This window comes from Athene cunicularia, assembly GCF_003259725.1.
Source record: "Athene cunicularia isolate RWA chromosome 5 unlocalized genomic scaffold, athCun1 chr5_part3, whole genome shotgun sequence".
NCBI lineage: Eukaryota > Metazoa > Chordata > Aves > Strigiformes > Strigidae > Athene > Athene cunicularia.
Genome location: NW_020799103.1, coordinates 2,246,343 through 2,263,239, shown reverse-complemented (window position 1 = coordinate 2,263,239; position 16,897 = coordinate 2,246,343). Strand labels below are relative to the sequence as shown.

At 40.3% G+C, this 16,897-nt stretch overlaps 1 protein-coding gene across 1 annotated transcript in view; it reads left to right on the top strand.

The window, feature by feature from the left end:
* SYT9 (synaptotagmin 9) overlaps positions 1-16,897 on the top strand; it is a 45,202-nt gene that overhangs the window by 11,999 nt on the left and 16,306 nt on the right. Inside the window, exons 3-4 of the mRNA XM_026850678.1 lie at positions 74-558; positions 3,235-3,781. Coding sequence (XP_026706479.1) covers positions 74-558; positions 3,235-3,781 — 1,032 coding nt within the window. The remainder of the gene's footprint in view (positions 1-73; positions 559-3,234; positions 3,782-16,897) is intronic.

Below are 16,897 nucleotides of genomic sequence, written 5' to 3'. Positions count from 1 at the left end.
GGGGGGGGGGGGGGAAATAATATGTTTTCTTTACATGACAGGTGTCAGTCACGTGTGTTGTCATTATATGTAGTTGTTCTGGCTCCAGAATTTAATTTTTGTAGCTCTCGATGCAGAGGTATCTACTTCCCATACTTCATGCCCTGGAGGTGCAGAGCTCCAAGGAGCACAGAGATGTGACCTGCGTGTTTTTGTCTTGTTTGCAGATATCTCCATAAGCTTGCTGTCCTTAGTTGTCACAGCCTGTGGTCTTGCTCTGTTTGGTGTCTCTCTGTTCGTATCCTGGAAGCTTTGTTGGATCCCTTGGCGAGAGCGTGGTCTGCCATTTGGGAGCAAAGATAACAAACAAGAATCACTGAACTACACAGATACAGAGACCAATGACCATGACTACAGTGAGGATTATCTGGGTCAGCCTACAGCCTATCCAGAGTCCTCCATGAAGATCAGCCACACCTCCCCTGATATTCCATTAGATGCTCAGGCGGGAACGAAGGAGAACTGCGTACACAATGTGCGAATGCATCGTCAGATCACTGAACCAACTTCTTCTGCTCGGTCAGTAACTCCAATTTCTCTCTGATATTAATGAATACAGATACAGTCAAAAGAGCACAGCTTGATTATCCAGTACACTGATCTATTAAAAATGCATAATTTACTTGCCACATTCTTTTTTTTAAAAAAAAATAAAATCACACAGAAGTTATTCTTTGAGGTGCACAAACCTCTTTGGTTAAAAGGATCGCAATGCTCTTACACTCGTACTGTCTCATTTGTGCCTCTCCCTCAGAAGCTGGACAAGGCAGAGCACTCTGTGTCGCTTAAAGCACCAGAACAGCCTGGATTTAGCTTGTAAAGCATATCCATTTGTACTTAGCACTGATGCTGAACACTCAGTAATATCTCCTCAAAAATTTTTAAAACAGCCAAAGAAGAAAAGTAGGGCAAGCTAATGAAACACTTGCAAGAGTTAGAAATAGGATTTAAAAAAAATCATAGATTTTAGCCACGGTCATGACTGTGAGGGGAGAAGTGATTGAACAAGAGTCAGTGAGGTCTGCAGGGGAACTGGAGAATCAGTACAGGAGGGAAGAGGAGAGAGGGAGTGTGAGAGTGCGCAGGGATGGGTGATAAAAGGATCCGCACGTGAAGAGCCAGTAAATTTCTGAGTCAAAGCAGAAGCACTTCAGCTGCAGAAGGTTCAGCACTGGTCCGATTGCTCTTCACTAGCCTCACTTCTGACCATCTGGGAGAGCAAGGGAAGCCAAGCCTCTTGGCTTCAGGCACACCTGCACGTGGGTAAGATGACAGCAGCTAGCAGCCAGGTCAGTAACTGTCAGTTGTCCAAAACATCTCGGAAAGAATTAAGAGAAGTCCTCAGTATATCATGAGCACTATGCAGCATAAGCTCCAGGTGCCCTTCCTCCTTGGATCAGGATGAGACTGGTTTTATATTGCAGGAATCTACGGGGAGGTCAAAGCCATGATTATAGATACTGAAGCTTGCACCCTACCACGTGCCAGGTAGAATTCCGAGTAAGGACTGATAGCCCGGAATAGAGCGCAGGGCTGGTGCTGCTGTGCTTTCAGACTGCTGGGAAATAGGCGTGTCGTGAGATTAGCAACAGAAGATTCATATCTGACAGCTCTCACGTGTCTTCAATACTGTGAAAGTATTGAGTCACATACGGGCTTTCTCTGCTGCAAGAGGGCAGCAGTTCTGATAATCAAACGACAACTGCACGGTATCACCGCAGCACAGTCATCTCACAAGCAGCAGCAGCAATCCCAATGGCTAAAAAATATTCGCCTCAGCATCCCGAGTGCTCTGGCAGCTGTCCCAGTCCGGCTCCCTTCAGCAAGTGTAACACTGGCTCTGTCCGTGAGGGCAGGACCTGCCCAGGTCCCTCCCCTGTGCCATGGGTGACAGAGCCTTTGCTCCGTACTCCTCTCTTGCATTGCCTTCCGCCTGCATCTTCTCCAGAGGACTCTTGCATTGAGCAGGAGGGGCCCATCTTCCTTGCACTGCATCCTTTGTTCACTTTGTCTCTGGTGCTTGCTTGCCATGACGGGGTGGCCAGCTCTGGCTTTCCTCTGTGGCCACAGAGACCCGGCACCCGCCCCGCTACAACCCCTGACAAGCTGACTCCCCAGCGCCCGCCTTTTTATTCCTCCCCAGGATATTCTGCACCTCTCACTGTGATAAGGAGCTTAAGGGCTGAACAATAAAAATTTTTTGTGACAGAATATTTTATCATGGAAATGACTAAAGTATACCTTTAAAATTATATATTTGTTATGCAACAAGAGAGAAAAAAAGGATAGTATATAAGAGTATATAAGTACAGCTCACGGCACTCCAATACACTGAATGATTGCTGTATGTGAACAGGACAAAAAAGTGGAATCCAAGTCACACAAGGTTAGGATTTTACCTAATCCAACTTTCACATCCCACTATCCCGACAGGTTTTGCAAATTTGATTTCCGTTACCATCTCGTGAAATGGAAATTTCAATCACAATAACTGAGTGACTCCAGGTAATAAATATCAGTGGGCCAAAGCTAAAAGCAACTCTCTTCCCTTGGATTAATGAAACTAAAGGAGCTTTTCAGGCAAAGTAAACAGAGTTTATTGCATCGGGTACGAGAGAAAACCGTAATTGCTGGGGTGGTCAACAGACCATTTCAGATCAGAACAGCTGACTTGTAAATGAAGTAGTTGTAAAACGCAGAGATGTCAGTAAGTACCCTCCTTTGTCCAGCTTTACCTTAGAACCATCAACCAGCAAGCTCAGCTGGCATAATAGGCCAGATCCTGCTGCTATTTACACAATATCATTTCCTAGGCTGAAATCCAAAGGATTCAGCTGAAAATGGTAACTGGTAAGAACAGCTACAGTTCTTACCATATCACATGGTGCTTGCTAATAAGGCAGACCCTTTGGATTTGCAATGGCCATGAATTTGCATTTCTTCAGCCAGGTTTTGAGTGCGCACACCACCAGCTTGGGACATAGGAACAGGAAATGATGTGATAGTAGCAGCCTAATGCTTAAGGTGAGCTCTTAAAGCTGCTGGGTATCTGCTTTATCACTTTACACGAGTAGAAGCCTGACCCCGTTTTACACTACAAAAATCAGTCAAATGAGAACGGAATCTTTAGCGTGTGTGACCAGATTCTTATCGTCTTCAACACCGTTTGTTTCAATTCTTTTGTTTTGACTTAAGGCATAATTCAATACGAAGACAGCTCAACCTCTCCAACCCTGACTTCAACATCCAGCAGGTTCAGAAACAGGAGCAACTGACGGGGATTGGCCGCATCAAGCCAGAGCTGTATAAACAAAGATCAGTGGACACAGACGATGGCCGGAGGAGTAATAGCAAGGCATGTGGAAAACTGAACTTTATTCTCAAATATGATTGTGATTTAGAACAGCTGATAGTGAAGATACACAAGGCCATCAACCTGCCAGCAAAGGACTTCTCTGGAACTTCAGATCCTTACGTGAAGATATATCTACTCCCCGACAGGAAAACAAAACACCAGACTAAAGTGCACAGAAAAACCCTAAACCCAGTATTTGATGAAGTTTTTTTATTTACTGTCCCATACAATGATCTGAACACAAGGAAACTCCATTTCTCTGTGTATGACTTTGACAGATTCTCCAGGCATGACTTGATTGGCCAAGTGATAGTGGATAATTTTTTAGATTTGGCAGATTTTCCCAGGGAATGTAATATTTGGAAGGATATTGAATATGTCACCAATGTAAGTATTCTGATTTTTCTTTCTGAATTTTGTTTGATTCAGATTTTATTTCCTTAATCTGATTATAACTGAAATTGACTGACAAATTTATGAAGGAAAATATTCTCTTTCTTTCTCAAGATTTGACCTTAATCCAAGGAAATTGACAGTACGTTTTCAGTCCTAATTTCTTGTTCTTTGGATAAATTAAAGAATGTCTTACGTAGGAGATAGTGGGTTTAGTCGTTGCCCTGCTGGTAGGGTAGAAAAGCTGGAGAATGTTTTTCTCTTAATCTTGCTTAATCTAAAATTTACTTAAGGAAATACTACTTTTCTTATTTTGCCTGTCTTTCTGTGTTTTTGCATGATCTGCTACGTAAATTACCGCATACTAATCAGCCAGAACTGCAGATTCAAGATTTCCTATATAGTGATCTTCAGTCCTTCGAAAGACTGTATTCTCATACAGTGAGATAACACCACATATATAATTAATCCAGGCAGACAGAATTTGGGCAGTGCTGTTCCATAAAAGCAATGAAACATGCTTAATCGTTTTAACTCTTTGTTTGGCATCACTTCGTTACATAGGGAAATGGAAAACTTACAAGTCTGTATCTCCATTATCCCCAAGTGTCTGGTATGAAATTCTATGCAGGAATCCAATTAGTGATTAGGTACAACGCCACAAAAATTACTTTTAGAAAAGAAAGAACTTTCTTCTCAAAGCATGAACTAACGTCCTCGTAATGCTATTAGGCATGAATCACGCACGTCCCGCGGAGAACAGACCTTCAATGAGAATGATACACTACAGAAATCCACAAAGGTGACGGTGCCAAGAGTCAGTAAATATTTCATTTGCTGTGTCAAACCATGCTCAGATGGAATGCATATTTTAGAGTCAAACAGACCAAACATCATTAACAGTAAGATCAAAGTGCAAGTTCGTTAGATCTCAGTTCAGGAAAGTATTTAAGCATATGCTGAGCGTGAGCAGCTGTTGAGAAGTAAAGGACGTTTTGAGACAAATATCTGCATTCAGACTCTCACCTTATCCCGCTGTGGTCAGGCAGCATGCCCACGTTACAGACCAAATTGATTAAATCCATTTTTTTGGGGGGGGGAATTTTTTTTTTTTTTTTTTTTTTTCAAATTGATACTCTCCTTGTTTTAAGGTGATTTCTCAGCGTTCCAAGTCAGCGCTGCATACTGGTGTGTGGAACGTGCTGGAGCTGCAGCGGCAGCACTAGCAGTTCCCTCCCTCAAGGTGCAGGCAGGGGCATGGACACTCAGTGTCAGAGAAGGATGAACCTGGCTTCTCTGTGATAAGTTACTGCTCTTCAACCGCAAGGGAAAAGTGAGAATCTGACAGAGCAGATGACAGTGATTCCACGTGAAAGCCTGTCTTCGTACAGCATTAAGCATCCCAAGCTCAACTTTTCAGTTTTAGAATCAACTGAAAGTTGAACGCACATGCACACTGGGTATGTACTAGTCCTTTCTCCATGCTTTAATTTAAGCGAAAGATTGGCTCTGGTACATTCTTTTTAATCACTTCCCCTTCCAAACTTCAAAAGCGATGTGGCATTTAGTTTGTATTCAGATTTTCTGTAATCGCTGAAATTAATTTCCAGACTGTAACATGAGTCATTTATTAATTTGTACTAATACCTGTGTGAAGCGTAACCCTGTTTATCCAAACAGAGCACATGACCTGCCATCTAGACTTGTCACTAGGTTTTCAGCTAACAGAAATCTTTTCAAAGCAAATGACTCAGTACATAGAAGGCACAATCCAGTTTTGGCTAATGTGAGTCCTGAGATAAGAGTATCAGATAAATGAGAGTGTGGAGTAACTCAGCTTACTAATCAGTATTTCCAAAATTTCAAAGGTTGGCGCATACTCCAGAAAGTTACGAGAAACCCTCCAAGCATCATTTAAGAAACCAAACTTCAGCCCATTTGCTGGTCTGTGTGGTTTAGAGATCTTGCAGACTGACAGCAGAAGCTGAATCCTAACGGGCTACCGGGTGAAGCTACTGAAGTGAACACCCCTGCGCCCGCGCTCCCAACCAGGCCATCAAACACAACTTTTAGCAAAGTTTTGAGCACTGTTGGTCACTTCATGGTTGCAGAAACTCTATGAACTGCAGCAGGTTTTCAGTCATTTTATCTTTGAATGTCCTGTTAATGTCCAAATAATAATAATTAAAAGACAAATGCTGGGAGAACTTACTGAAGGAAAAAAGCACTCGGTGCAGATCAGAGAGTGCAGCACAGGAGGGATCGAGCAAGGAAACTAGAAGCAGGAAAGGTCCACACAACTACACATGACAAGTTTGTCTTACTTCTGAAGAGTACTTTCATTTTAATTCCTCGTGCATCTTACTACGCTGCATAACCAGCAGTCCCGAAGGCCTTTATTGTACATTCTCCATTTTATTCCGTTTTAATCCAATTTGACACAGTAATATAAAAGAAAATATCAAATCCTCCTCTGCCCCGCAAAATGGCCTACTTCAAGTGAGCAATGGAGATTGTGCCCGAACCGTCAGCTTTACTGCAGACAATGCCATTGAATTAACCTATTATCCTGCGTGCTTTCTTCTGTTTTCTAATAACACTGGAAGATTTTTTTGATTTTTTTTTTTTTAATCCAAAACCAACATTTTGATTCTGTGGACTATAACATCTGCTACCATCCCAGAGTTTGGAATTATTTCATAACACAGATGCATGTCAGCATAAAAATTTTCTCCACGCTCAGAAGTAATCTGCCTCCAAACACAGATCTCCAATATAAAAATGATTGTTCTTCTAATCCCAGGTCCTCTGAGCAGAAAACCTCTCTCCTGTAACACTGATACTTTTTCCAACCAGAAAAAAAAAAAAAAAGCAGCAGTGGGCTGTTTAATGGAAGAAATAATTATGTAGATCAGCTTTAGATGAACATGAAATGAACTAGATAAGCTTTTTGTATATCTACCAGACAGATTACACTGGTTTCTGGCTCATCAAGAAAAAAAGATGCTCTTTCTTTTTAGACTGTTTCAGTAGTTGGTGTGTTTTGTTTAGTAGCCTCTAAAACATTCAGGGTTTGGGGTGGGGGTCTTTTGCTTGGTTTAGTAATGCTCATAGACCGATGGCATGTTTTGAAGAGAAAAGAGTTGTTAACATTTCCTTGCTTGCCGTGTTCAAACTCAGATGTGATCAGGCAAAGATATATGGCTTTGTCACAAAATAAAATAACTGTGACGGACAGGAAGCTGTCAGTCCATTTCAGATAAAGGAGAACCTTTCAGAAGCTGCTGAGTATCCACTTGCATGACTTGCTGGTACCCAGAAAGGAAATACCTCATTAAGTGTTTGTTAAACATCACCAGGCAGCTACAGGGCCGAGAGAAGGACTTCTGTGAACTGGAGATCTAGCTCTGGTTCATACTGGCTGTTTGGATTCTCAGAATGCTCAGCCTTTGCCACTTGCTAAGCAGGTGATTTTTTTCTAGACAAAAGGAGTATTTAAAAGTCGCCTTCACTTATAGCAGGGGGATAATTGGAGTAAGAAAGAACAATGCAAATTTCCATTCTTAGCTGAGCCAGCATTTTCCAAAATGACTACTCATTTTAGGAGGCAAATTCAGGACTTTGGCCTTATATATATAGCCTTTGACACTGATGCTATCTGTTCAGTTGTCAGATATAGTTATACTTGAGATCTAGGCATGGTACAATGAAAATTGTTCTTTTTCTGAAAGTCTAAGCTTATATTTACACGTTTAAAAAAAAAAAAATCTTATTCATAACACCCCATTGGCACCTTTCTCTCATCTCACCCTGGCTGAGCATCCCAGACTAAACTGTTTTTGTGAATCTTGCCATTACATTCTATTCTCAGAGGATATTTACAACAATATTTGTGGTGATTGTGCACCTCATATTCTATAAATTGTAGCTACCATATTGACTGCTACCGTTATCTTGTGGTTCCTTTGAGGCTCTATCTCCTTCAAAGGCGTGGAGGAAATTGAAACTCTGATAAAGGTGAAAGCAGTTGGGCAGATTCAAACCATGGTTTATTCTTTGTCTGCAATCAGAGTACTAGAAGGGCTTCAAAAAGGTTACTCTGCTTTGAATGTGGCTGTTTTGAACTACTTCTGCTTTTGCTCCTAGCTGAGCATTGAAGAGTGTAGCATCCAGCCCCCGGAGTTATAAAACAATATATCAGAGTACTAAAGGAGAGTGAAAATATAAAAGAATATTTCTGAAAGAAAGAGAGATTACAGAAAGAAGTTGTCAGAGACTTTAGAGAACGTATATGGTTTGCTGAAAATCCAAAAGATAGTTATGGATAGTTCAAAGCTATCAAGAAACCCAAGCTATACCTTGAGTTGTTTATTCTGACATCCAGAACGAGCCAGCACATGCTACAAGTTGCAAAGCAGAGTCTTGGAGCTCTTTCAGAGTGTATAATAGTCAAGAATACAACAGTGTGTCAGATAATGCTGAAGTCCTTTTTACACAGAAGCAGTAAAGAAAATTGTATATTTTTTTTTTAAATAATGAATTTAACTTGCATGCTGGTATACATGCTAGTGTTTTGACAAAGAGAGAGTTAAAAAGTAGGACAGTTTGAAGTATCTGAAATTTTGTAATCCAGAATTGCTAATTGTTCACTGCTGTTGTTCTCAAGTTTGCCCAAGGAAGAAAGATTTGAGATTCATATTTTCAGGCATTTATGTTGTATAACTGAGATGCAACTGGAATCGTAACATCACCAGAGGGAAGTTTCAAGTTCCCCGTTTCAGAGATGTTAATGCCAACGCAGTACGTGAGGAAGAGAGACAAAAAGAGACTAAATTATTTCGGTCAGTTGTTTATGGAAAGCATAAAAGTCTTAAAACTGTGAAACGACCACATTTTCCAGATTTTTTGCAGTTCCAAGCTACTCTGTCCTCAAAGTGAAAACAAGTCCCTCAAAGGATACATTGCTCAGAACCATTCCTGCTAAGGAATGTGTGCCGAATGCACATGCAGGGCATAATCCTTAGGGTTTACATCCTCAAAATTTAAAGAAAACAAAACTTCCTTCTTTGACAGAAGTAGGTAAATACTGTCCCCTAAACAATGGGCAGTGGAACAGACAAAAAGGATGTGACTTGCTCAAGACATGATGCTACTTAATAGAAGTGAAACCAGGTCCAGAATCTGCAGATTCCTGGCACCAGCCTGAATCCACTCAGTGCAGCACTGCTTATCTTCTTCGACAGCGTACAGATACTGTAGCTGGCAGTAAGTCAACCCAGTCCACCTACTCCCCTTTTAAAAAATGTTTAGCTTGTCAAGATGTTTTAGCTAGCATTTCTGAAATTCCTGTTCTGGCAAGTTGCTGGGTTTCGGAGAGCGATGACATTGAGCGAGATCTCAGAAAAGCATTTAAAATGTTTACAATGGTTAACAAAAATTTTTTTTTGAGTCAACACTTTGAGAAGGAACAGAAACAAACCAAATCTCTGGGTCTATGTATGAATTGGAATCCAAACCATCAGTGTTCAGTGGCATATCTGCTTTTTAGGACTGTAGCAGTAAATGGGAAACACTAGTTGATTTTTTTTTGTAATACAGAAGACATGTCTGGATTAACTTGATGTTCCATTTGTTTAAAACGAGTAGGCTTTGCAATCAGGGAGGCAACTGGTTGTTAATGTGGATATGTACTTAGTGAATTGATTTGAATATGCAAGTGTCTCTGGAAGAGATAGATTTGCAAACCCGTGTGTCTTAAAGAGCAACAACAATCATTTCATAGCTAGACAAACCAAGGCAGTAAACACGAGAGTCAAGGCTCATCTCACTTAAATTTTAGACTTATTTCAAAGAAACAAAAACCCACAACCAAACCCAGAAGTACTCAAAAAACACAGAAAGCGTAATTGCCTTCAAGAGGCAGATCAGTGGATGTTCATCTCCTAAGTCACAAAGGTCTCTCTTCTTACTTAATCAAATGTACAGAAAAATAAGAGTCCATGCGAATCATTTCATAGCCAAAAGATGCCAAAAAGTCATAGATATCTAATCCTTAGATTTCTAAGGATCACCACAGTAAGGATGAAAAAAAAATTAGCCTTTTGCAGCAGCACAACAGGTACAGTAGTCATTGTACAGTGCAGAGTGGCTGCACACTGTTTTTCTGACAGCTTTTACATTTTTTAATAACCACATATTTAAATGGGTTAATTTTCAAAACTTTGGGCTTTTCCTTTTGTCCTTCTGTGTTTTCTTTTTTAGTCTGATGATTTTGCTAATTACTTTCTAGGAGAAGATTTGCCAGAAATCATGTTTTTAAATGATTAGGAGACAGCACTCGGCATGGCTAACCAAAGGACAGATACAGTTATGTACAGTTATATAGGGCAGAGATAAAATATTCACATGTTTTCACAACATTTAAAGACACAAGATGCCTAATTCCGGAGCAGTCGGTAACTGTGAGAATCTTAAATAAAACTTGGGAAGGGTCTGAAGTAAAACCAAGTCAAATGCCTTGAAGAGTAATGGTTTGAGATGCAGCTAGGCTGGTCCCAAGTCCAGTCCAAGTACAAACACTCCAAACTTGGCTGAAAAATAATGGTGACTAGTCACTGAAAAAGTTATTTCCTAACAGCCTGGTAGCTCCGCAGGCATGGTCAGAAACAGGATGGATCTTGTAATATCACAGAAGCCTCAGCTAACATTTACTGGGATTTGGGGACTAGTTTAAGAAAATGATAATTCAGAGGATTGTGTATATGTGTATTTTCCACTTGAAGTTTACAGAACTTGGAGTATGGCCATCAGGGTTTTCAAGGGAGCTTTTCAGTCTGGATATTTCTCTACAAAAAAAAACAAACAACCATACATACAAGCAAACAAATAAAAGAAACGAGGTCAAAGCTAAAGCAGACCCAAAAAAAAAAAAAAAAAGAAAAAGGAGCAGAAATGAGATCATTTCAGTTAAAGAATTTTTTAAAAATAAATAAATATATTAAATCAACATTTTGAGAAGACTGAAATTTCAGAAAAAGATGTTTGATTTCTCATTTGGAATGCCATTCTATTGCAACATTTTAAAATCTTTTGATAGTTCAATTAGGAAAAAAAATCCTGGGTTTTATCAAAGCAAAACGTTTCAAGTCAAGTCAGGGATATTCTGCTTCAAAATGGAAAGAACTCAAAATTCCTTCTGAAATCAAAATGCCGTTTTCCACACTGGTTCTTCCCCTGCCCGACAATGCTGCATATTCTTGAGCTTTATCTTTCTGTCACCCCTGTTTCCCAGCAGCCCCAGAACAGCAATAGTGTGTTAAGAACATTTTCCTCCACACATTAGCCGCATGCTAAAGGTTAGACCCAGTCTTACATTCCTGTTTTTCTAGATTAGTGGAAGAGTCTGTAACCATCCCTGTTCTACACATCCCCCTTCTCCTTTCTTCTCACCCTCCTCTGCCAAATGTTTTTTTTTTCCTGAAAGCTCTCTCTAAACAAGGCTCTGGGAAATGGCCTTCAGTGAACCAGCTCACAATAACAGACACCCTGTGCACAAAGAACGGCGAAAATGTGATCCTGGGCAGCCAAGCCTGTCCTTCAATTATACTATCCAGAATTGTTAGTGGTAGCCACAAACACCCAGAGAAATTGCTCTCGTATTTTACAATTCATAGGCAGCAATTCTTCAAGATGAGCAAAGAGCACTCGCGCAGCGTTAAGGCTAAAATAGCTGTATTAAGGTGATCTTGGCCGTAACCATTCTGCACATAATTCAAGATCAGACTGTGCCATAGCTTTTTTCCTGCAGGGTTATATAACTTTCAATTTAAACATGTATTTAGCCAGGCAGGGGAAAAAAAAAAATAATAAAAAAAAATACTTCTAATGTTCATTTAATTATCGAATGGTTTTGGGAATGCTTCTTTTGTCTTTTTTTTTTTTATATAGCAGAGGTCACAAAGTATTTCGATAGCTTGTGGATTCATTAAAATTTCTGAAAAATCCTACTCCTTAAATTTAGTTTCAATATTTGGAGCCAAACTTGAAAGTATTCTTCCCTCTGAACATACTGTGCTTTTGTGAAAAGCCTCAAGACATTTTTAGTCTTTAATCCCCACAAGATATCACAGCCATCAGGCATCTTTCTCCACTAAACAGAGTATTTCAGAGTTTTACAATTTTCCTCTGTGTACAGTCTTTACCTAGTTCTCATGTTATTTTCCTATGGTCTTATATTTAAGCAGTAAGTGGACTTTTTTTGTTATTATGTACTATTTATTTAGGGATTAAGAGGAACTGTGCCCCGAACTCTTACCAGGACATACTGGGTATTTGTGCAGGGGATAGCCTAGCTGCTTGGGAAGTACCTCCTACACACCATACCCAACACTACCTAAAATGTGTGCCTGCTGGGGTACAGTCTCGACTTCATCTTTTCTAGGACACCTGTGTCCCAGCCAAATAGGTAGAAAACAAAGTGTCACTATACACAGGCTCTGCTTCTCACCAGAAGAAGTGTCTGTCCCCTTTCAAGTTCTTGTCAGGGGATGTTAACCTGTCTCACACTTGAACCAGTCAGGATTCCAGGATCTTTCCAGAGTTCTGTTACAGAGGACAAAACATCATCTGTACAGAAGGAGGAAATTACTGGATCATAACTGTAGTGCTTTGGAGGCGGTTTTTGTGCTTACAGGCTGAATTACAGAGCTTACCAAAATCAAGATCAGGCTATACCATTTGCTAAATAATCACGAGGGCTCTCTTAGACCTCCCCACTGCCTTTGGAGCGGGGGAAACTTTACAAGTTGCAGCTGAAGTTTATGGGTGGAGAAGGACGTACTGCAGAACACTATCTCCTACACATGTACCTATAGCTTTTCTCCTGCTCTAGGAGACTTTTAACAGCTCATCACGTAGTTTGAAAGAAATAAAAGCTAAAACAACTGAACTGACATTTCTAAATGAGAGTAGAAACTTTAAGACACACCATACATTTTGCTAAGATTCGGTTATATGGTCAGCAAGTGTAATTGCAGATACTGTAAAGGCTCTAATTGTCCTTGGGAAGCTTGAGAGATGCATGTGACAGCTCTTCTCTCTTCAGTCCCCAGCCCTTCAGAGCATGAGGGGCCACTTGTGAGGCTCTGTAGAGAACCTTGCTCAGATCATTGCAGAAAGATAGCCGTGCTCTTCCATTCTTTCACGTTGTAAAAAATAGATTACTTGGCAGCCAAACTATCTGAGGGAATAGGGATACAAAGGCATCACTTTTTCATGGTAAGTGAGCTATTTTTCTGACAGCGGAGCTAAAGAAACAATAGGAAAACTGAGAGCTTATAACCTGAAAAAGCTTTTTCATCAGTCCTGAATTTGCTACCTTTTTACAGAAGAGATCTTCAATTTATATCACTCGTTCATTTAATTTCTCCTCGTGCATACACATTTCTCTGAACGTTCAGAAAGATATACAACGTTATGCCTCATACAATATATATGTATCATACAACATGAGGAAGTGTAGTATTTCCATAAAAAAATCCAACAGGCTACTGCAACATCACTCTGTGCTTGCCTGGGTAGGATTAAATGACAAACACACGCAAACCTCTCCGTTCTCCACCAGTCCTTCCAAACCCTGAAAGGCAGTTTGCAGCGCACACTCAAATTCTGGAATCATGGATTGAGTGAGGTCTGTAATTAGTTTCACGGAAGTCACGGGAGGTATTCACAGGGGTAAATGAAGCATAGAGCCTCTTGTAGTGTCTGAGCCTTCCTGTGGCTCCCAAGCAGAAAATCAGAGTGAGTATTTCCCCCCGTGTACTTTGGGGAAGTGACAGGCTCAAATGACACAACTGCATTAGGAATGCCTGCGGTATTGTGACATTTGAGATTTGTATAGCTACATGGTTCTGGCACTCTGTGGCTTGATTAAACACCTTGCTCTATTTACTCAAGAAAACAGTAGTCACAAGCTACAGCTTACCTTAGTGAGTGCTTAATCATTCCCCACTCCTCTCATCAGACCAACTCAACCATCTGGGAGAAGAGTTCTGACTAGTGATGGCATCTCGCTTGTGATGGGCAGGGAGGCAGAACACAACTGACAGCTGGAGGTTTTCACAGTTGATGTTATGAACTATTGGGATAAAATTCCCCACTCAGATTCTTGGGCCAAATCTGGGATCTTAAAAATAGCAGTTTATCCTAACATCAGAAAACATAACCTTGCTTGCCAGGCAACCAATTACTAACAGCAACAGTACGAGCGGCTTAAATCCACCCCTCCTCCTACCTAACATTTCCTCTTCCATTTCCCGCAGTAAAATCATTTTAAAGGGAGCAGCAAATAGGAGATTAGCCGTATCATCCAATATCTAATCTTTTCTATTCGTATAAAAACCGCTAGCCAAACACTATCAAAGTTAACACAGAAGAGCAAAAGAACAATTACCCATTCTGTATTTTCCATATTTGTTTTCAGAATTCGTAGAACTTTGTGTTTTCTTTTTAAAAGCATGCTGGGGTTTTAGAAATATTTTTAAAAGCCAGCTGTGGTTTAATCAACCATCTGATCTACATTAGGATAACTTTTCTCCACAACCCCAACAATAAAATAAATATGTATGCAGTAAAGGGAAAAGTGTGTACAAAAAAAAAAAAAATGGGAAGAAAAGATCAGACTTTGGTTTCAAGCCCCCTAGAGAGTTATTTATGATCATCCGGAAGAAAGGAATCACTTTAAAATAATGAAAACCTTTCAATGTCTGTATTTACTGAGCACAGAATCTTACAGTAAATGCTAATCTAACAATAAACTTCACTCTGTTGGGACTGCAATGTTTTATGCAGGTAGAAATGAGCAGTACTCAGGATGATCTACTGTGGAGCCAGGGTAAGAATTCCCACTGAAGCTCTGATTTCAGGCATATCCTCTTGCGGCAGGTTGGAAACGGCATCTTGTAAACAATACAAAAAGCCACAGGAAATAATGGAAACAAGTAACTTGAGATGTACATCAGAAAATTCACTAGAAGAGCAGAACAAGCAAGTTACCGTATTTTGTTCCTCGCTGCAAAATAAATACATGACGGTGACCTGCTCGACAAAGTTCGGAATCTTCTCCTCTCCCTCCCCCAAAATGTGATGGCTAAAATAGGAGCGAGCTATCAGATCTGGTGCTGGAGAAGGCAGACAGAAATCTCTCCATCAGAAATGATCTGAGTTCTACATCCACATCTTCCAGCCGTCCTAATAGAATGAAACCAGAATAGATTCATTTCCCTCCAGGTTTCGGCAGTGAGGACTCCTGGCCCCTTGCTTTCAGTAGCCCAGGAGCGTTCCTCCTTTGCCAGCTCCTTCTCCAAATTCTTCGCTATACTCGGTATACAGTGTCAGCATTCCTGGGAAAGCCATGACAAGCACTTAATTCAACACAAAGCTTTTATTATAAAACAACATATAAACCCCTTTTCATCCTATCTAGAACCGGAATTCTGTTTTCATCAAAATATAGTTACTTTTTTTAAAAACAAACCACTAGATATAGCAGAAGATGCTCACTCTCTTCACCCCCATCCAGCCACTCTCTTGTTCTTCTCAAAAATCATTTATTTCAGGGAGCCTTTTAGTGCTAAAGCAGCACAAAATAAAAGGATACTATCCTTCTTCTCAGACAGTCTTGCTCCAAAAGTTATGAGTCAGGCTGGTCAGAGATAACTACACTGAATTCTTTCTGAATCATACTTTCTTCCAAGAGACTGAAGCCGGGCCCGTTTAAGGTGTCCAGCTGAGTAGTCAGAAGCATTGATCATTCTCAACGTAACAAAGAGTTCTACAGTGAACTCACCATTTAGGACATCAACTCACAACTTGGACCTCATTTCAAAACTGTGAAATTATTTAAATTATAAGCAACTCAACTGAAAATTTGAGAAGGCGTCTACGTGACTGTGAGGTAATGTTTACTAAATCACTCACAATCTTTCTAAAAACGCTTTTTTTTTTTTTTCCCCTCCCAGAGGCTAGTATGTACTTAATAAAACTAGTTATTCTGAATATAAACATAACAAGGTAAAAGCCTGGGCAGCTCACCAGACTCCCCTCACACAAATGGCACGGGATGCCATGAGGAAGGGACTAAAACAAGCCACAGGACAAAATAATTTTCCTCTCTAGGTATACTTCACATGTAGCATGTGTAAAGCAAAACAAGTTAGAAGAAAAGTCGTCTAAGAGGAGGAAGTTCTGTTGACTCACTTCTATGGACTTAAGGCACTAAGGCACTTCTATATTTAGTGCTGTCTTTATCCTGCATCTTACACTACCCTCTGTGCATTCTTTAATAGAGAAAACACTCGCTGAAGTGGTCCTAAAATTGCCTGCAGTACACCTCTAAATATAATCGGGAGGCACAAGCCTATCTGATAGAGAACAAGTATTACAGAAAAAGAACTGTTATCACACTACACAATCACATCTTCCCCTGCTCATGCTCTAGACACCTGGATGATACACTTGATTTCAGAGTCTGCATTTTCTAAAATGGATTTCTGTCTCCTTCCTTCAGCTTCCTTACAGTCTTTAGTTTTATTTTAAAGCTGTAATTTTATTTTAAAGCTTTTCTCTTCTGTACAGCTCCTAAGGAGATGTAGTATTGGATTGGTAAACTGCCTAACAGCTTCGAGATTAAAATATTCTATTTATTTCCAAGGTAGGTGAATGATACACAGCAACAACATAAATCCTCCTTCAGCAGATCTGCACAGCCTAAGTGTGCTAATGGGGATAGTCCAGAACTGATTCCACCGCAGACTCCACAGCATTGATTCAGGAGGTGCCAGGGAGGTTTGCCCTGAGAGTGTTAGATACCAACAGCGTATCAGCAGGGTATGTGGTTGGAAAATTTTACATAGCAGTCTGTTATGAAAATTGTCAGTAGCATCTCTGGGAGGAAACAGAAGAGCCTACTTTCTCTCCCATGTCTCCCCCTCACACCCTTGAAAAAGAACCACCAAAACCCCAACTTCTCTCCTGATTCAAATGTGAAGTTTTCTTGGTAGCATGGTTTGAGAAATAAAGGATGAAAGCAATCTTCCTTTTCTGGAACGATGC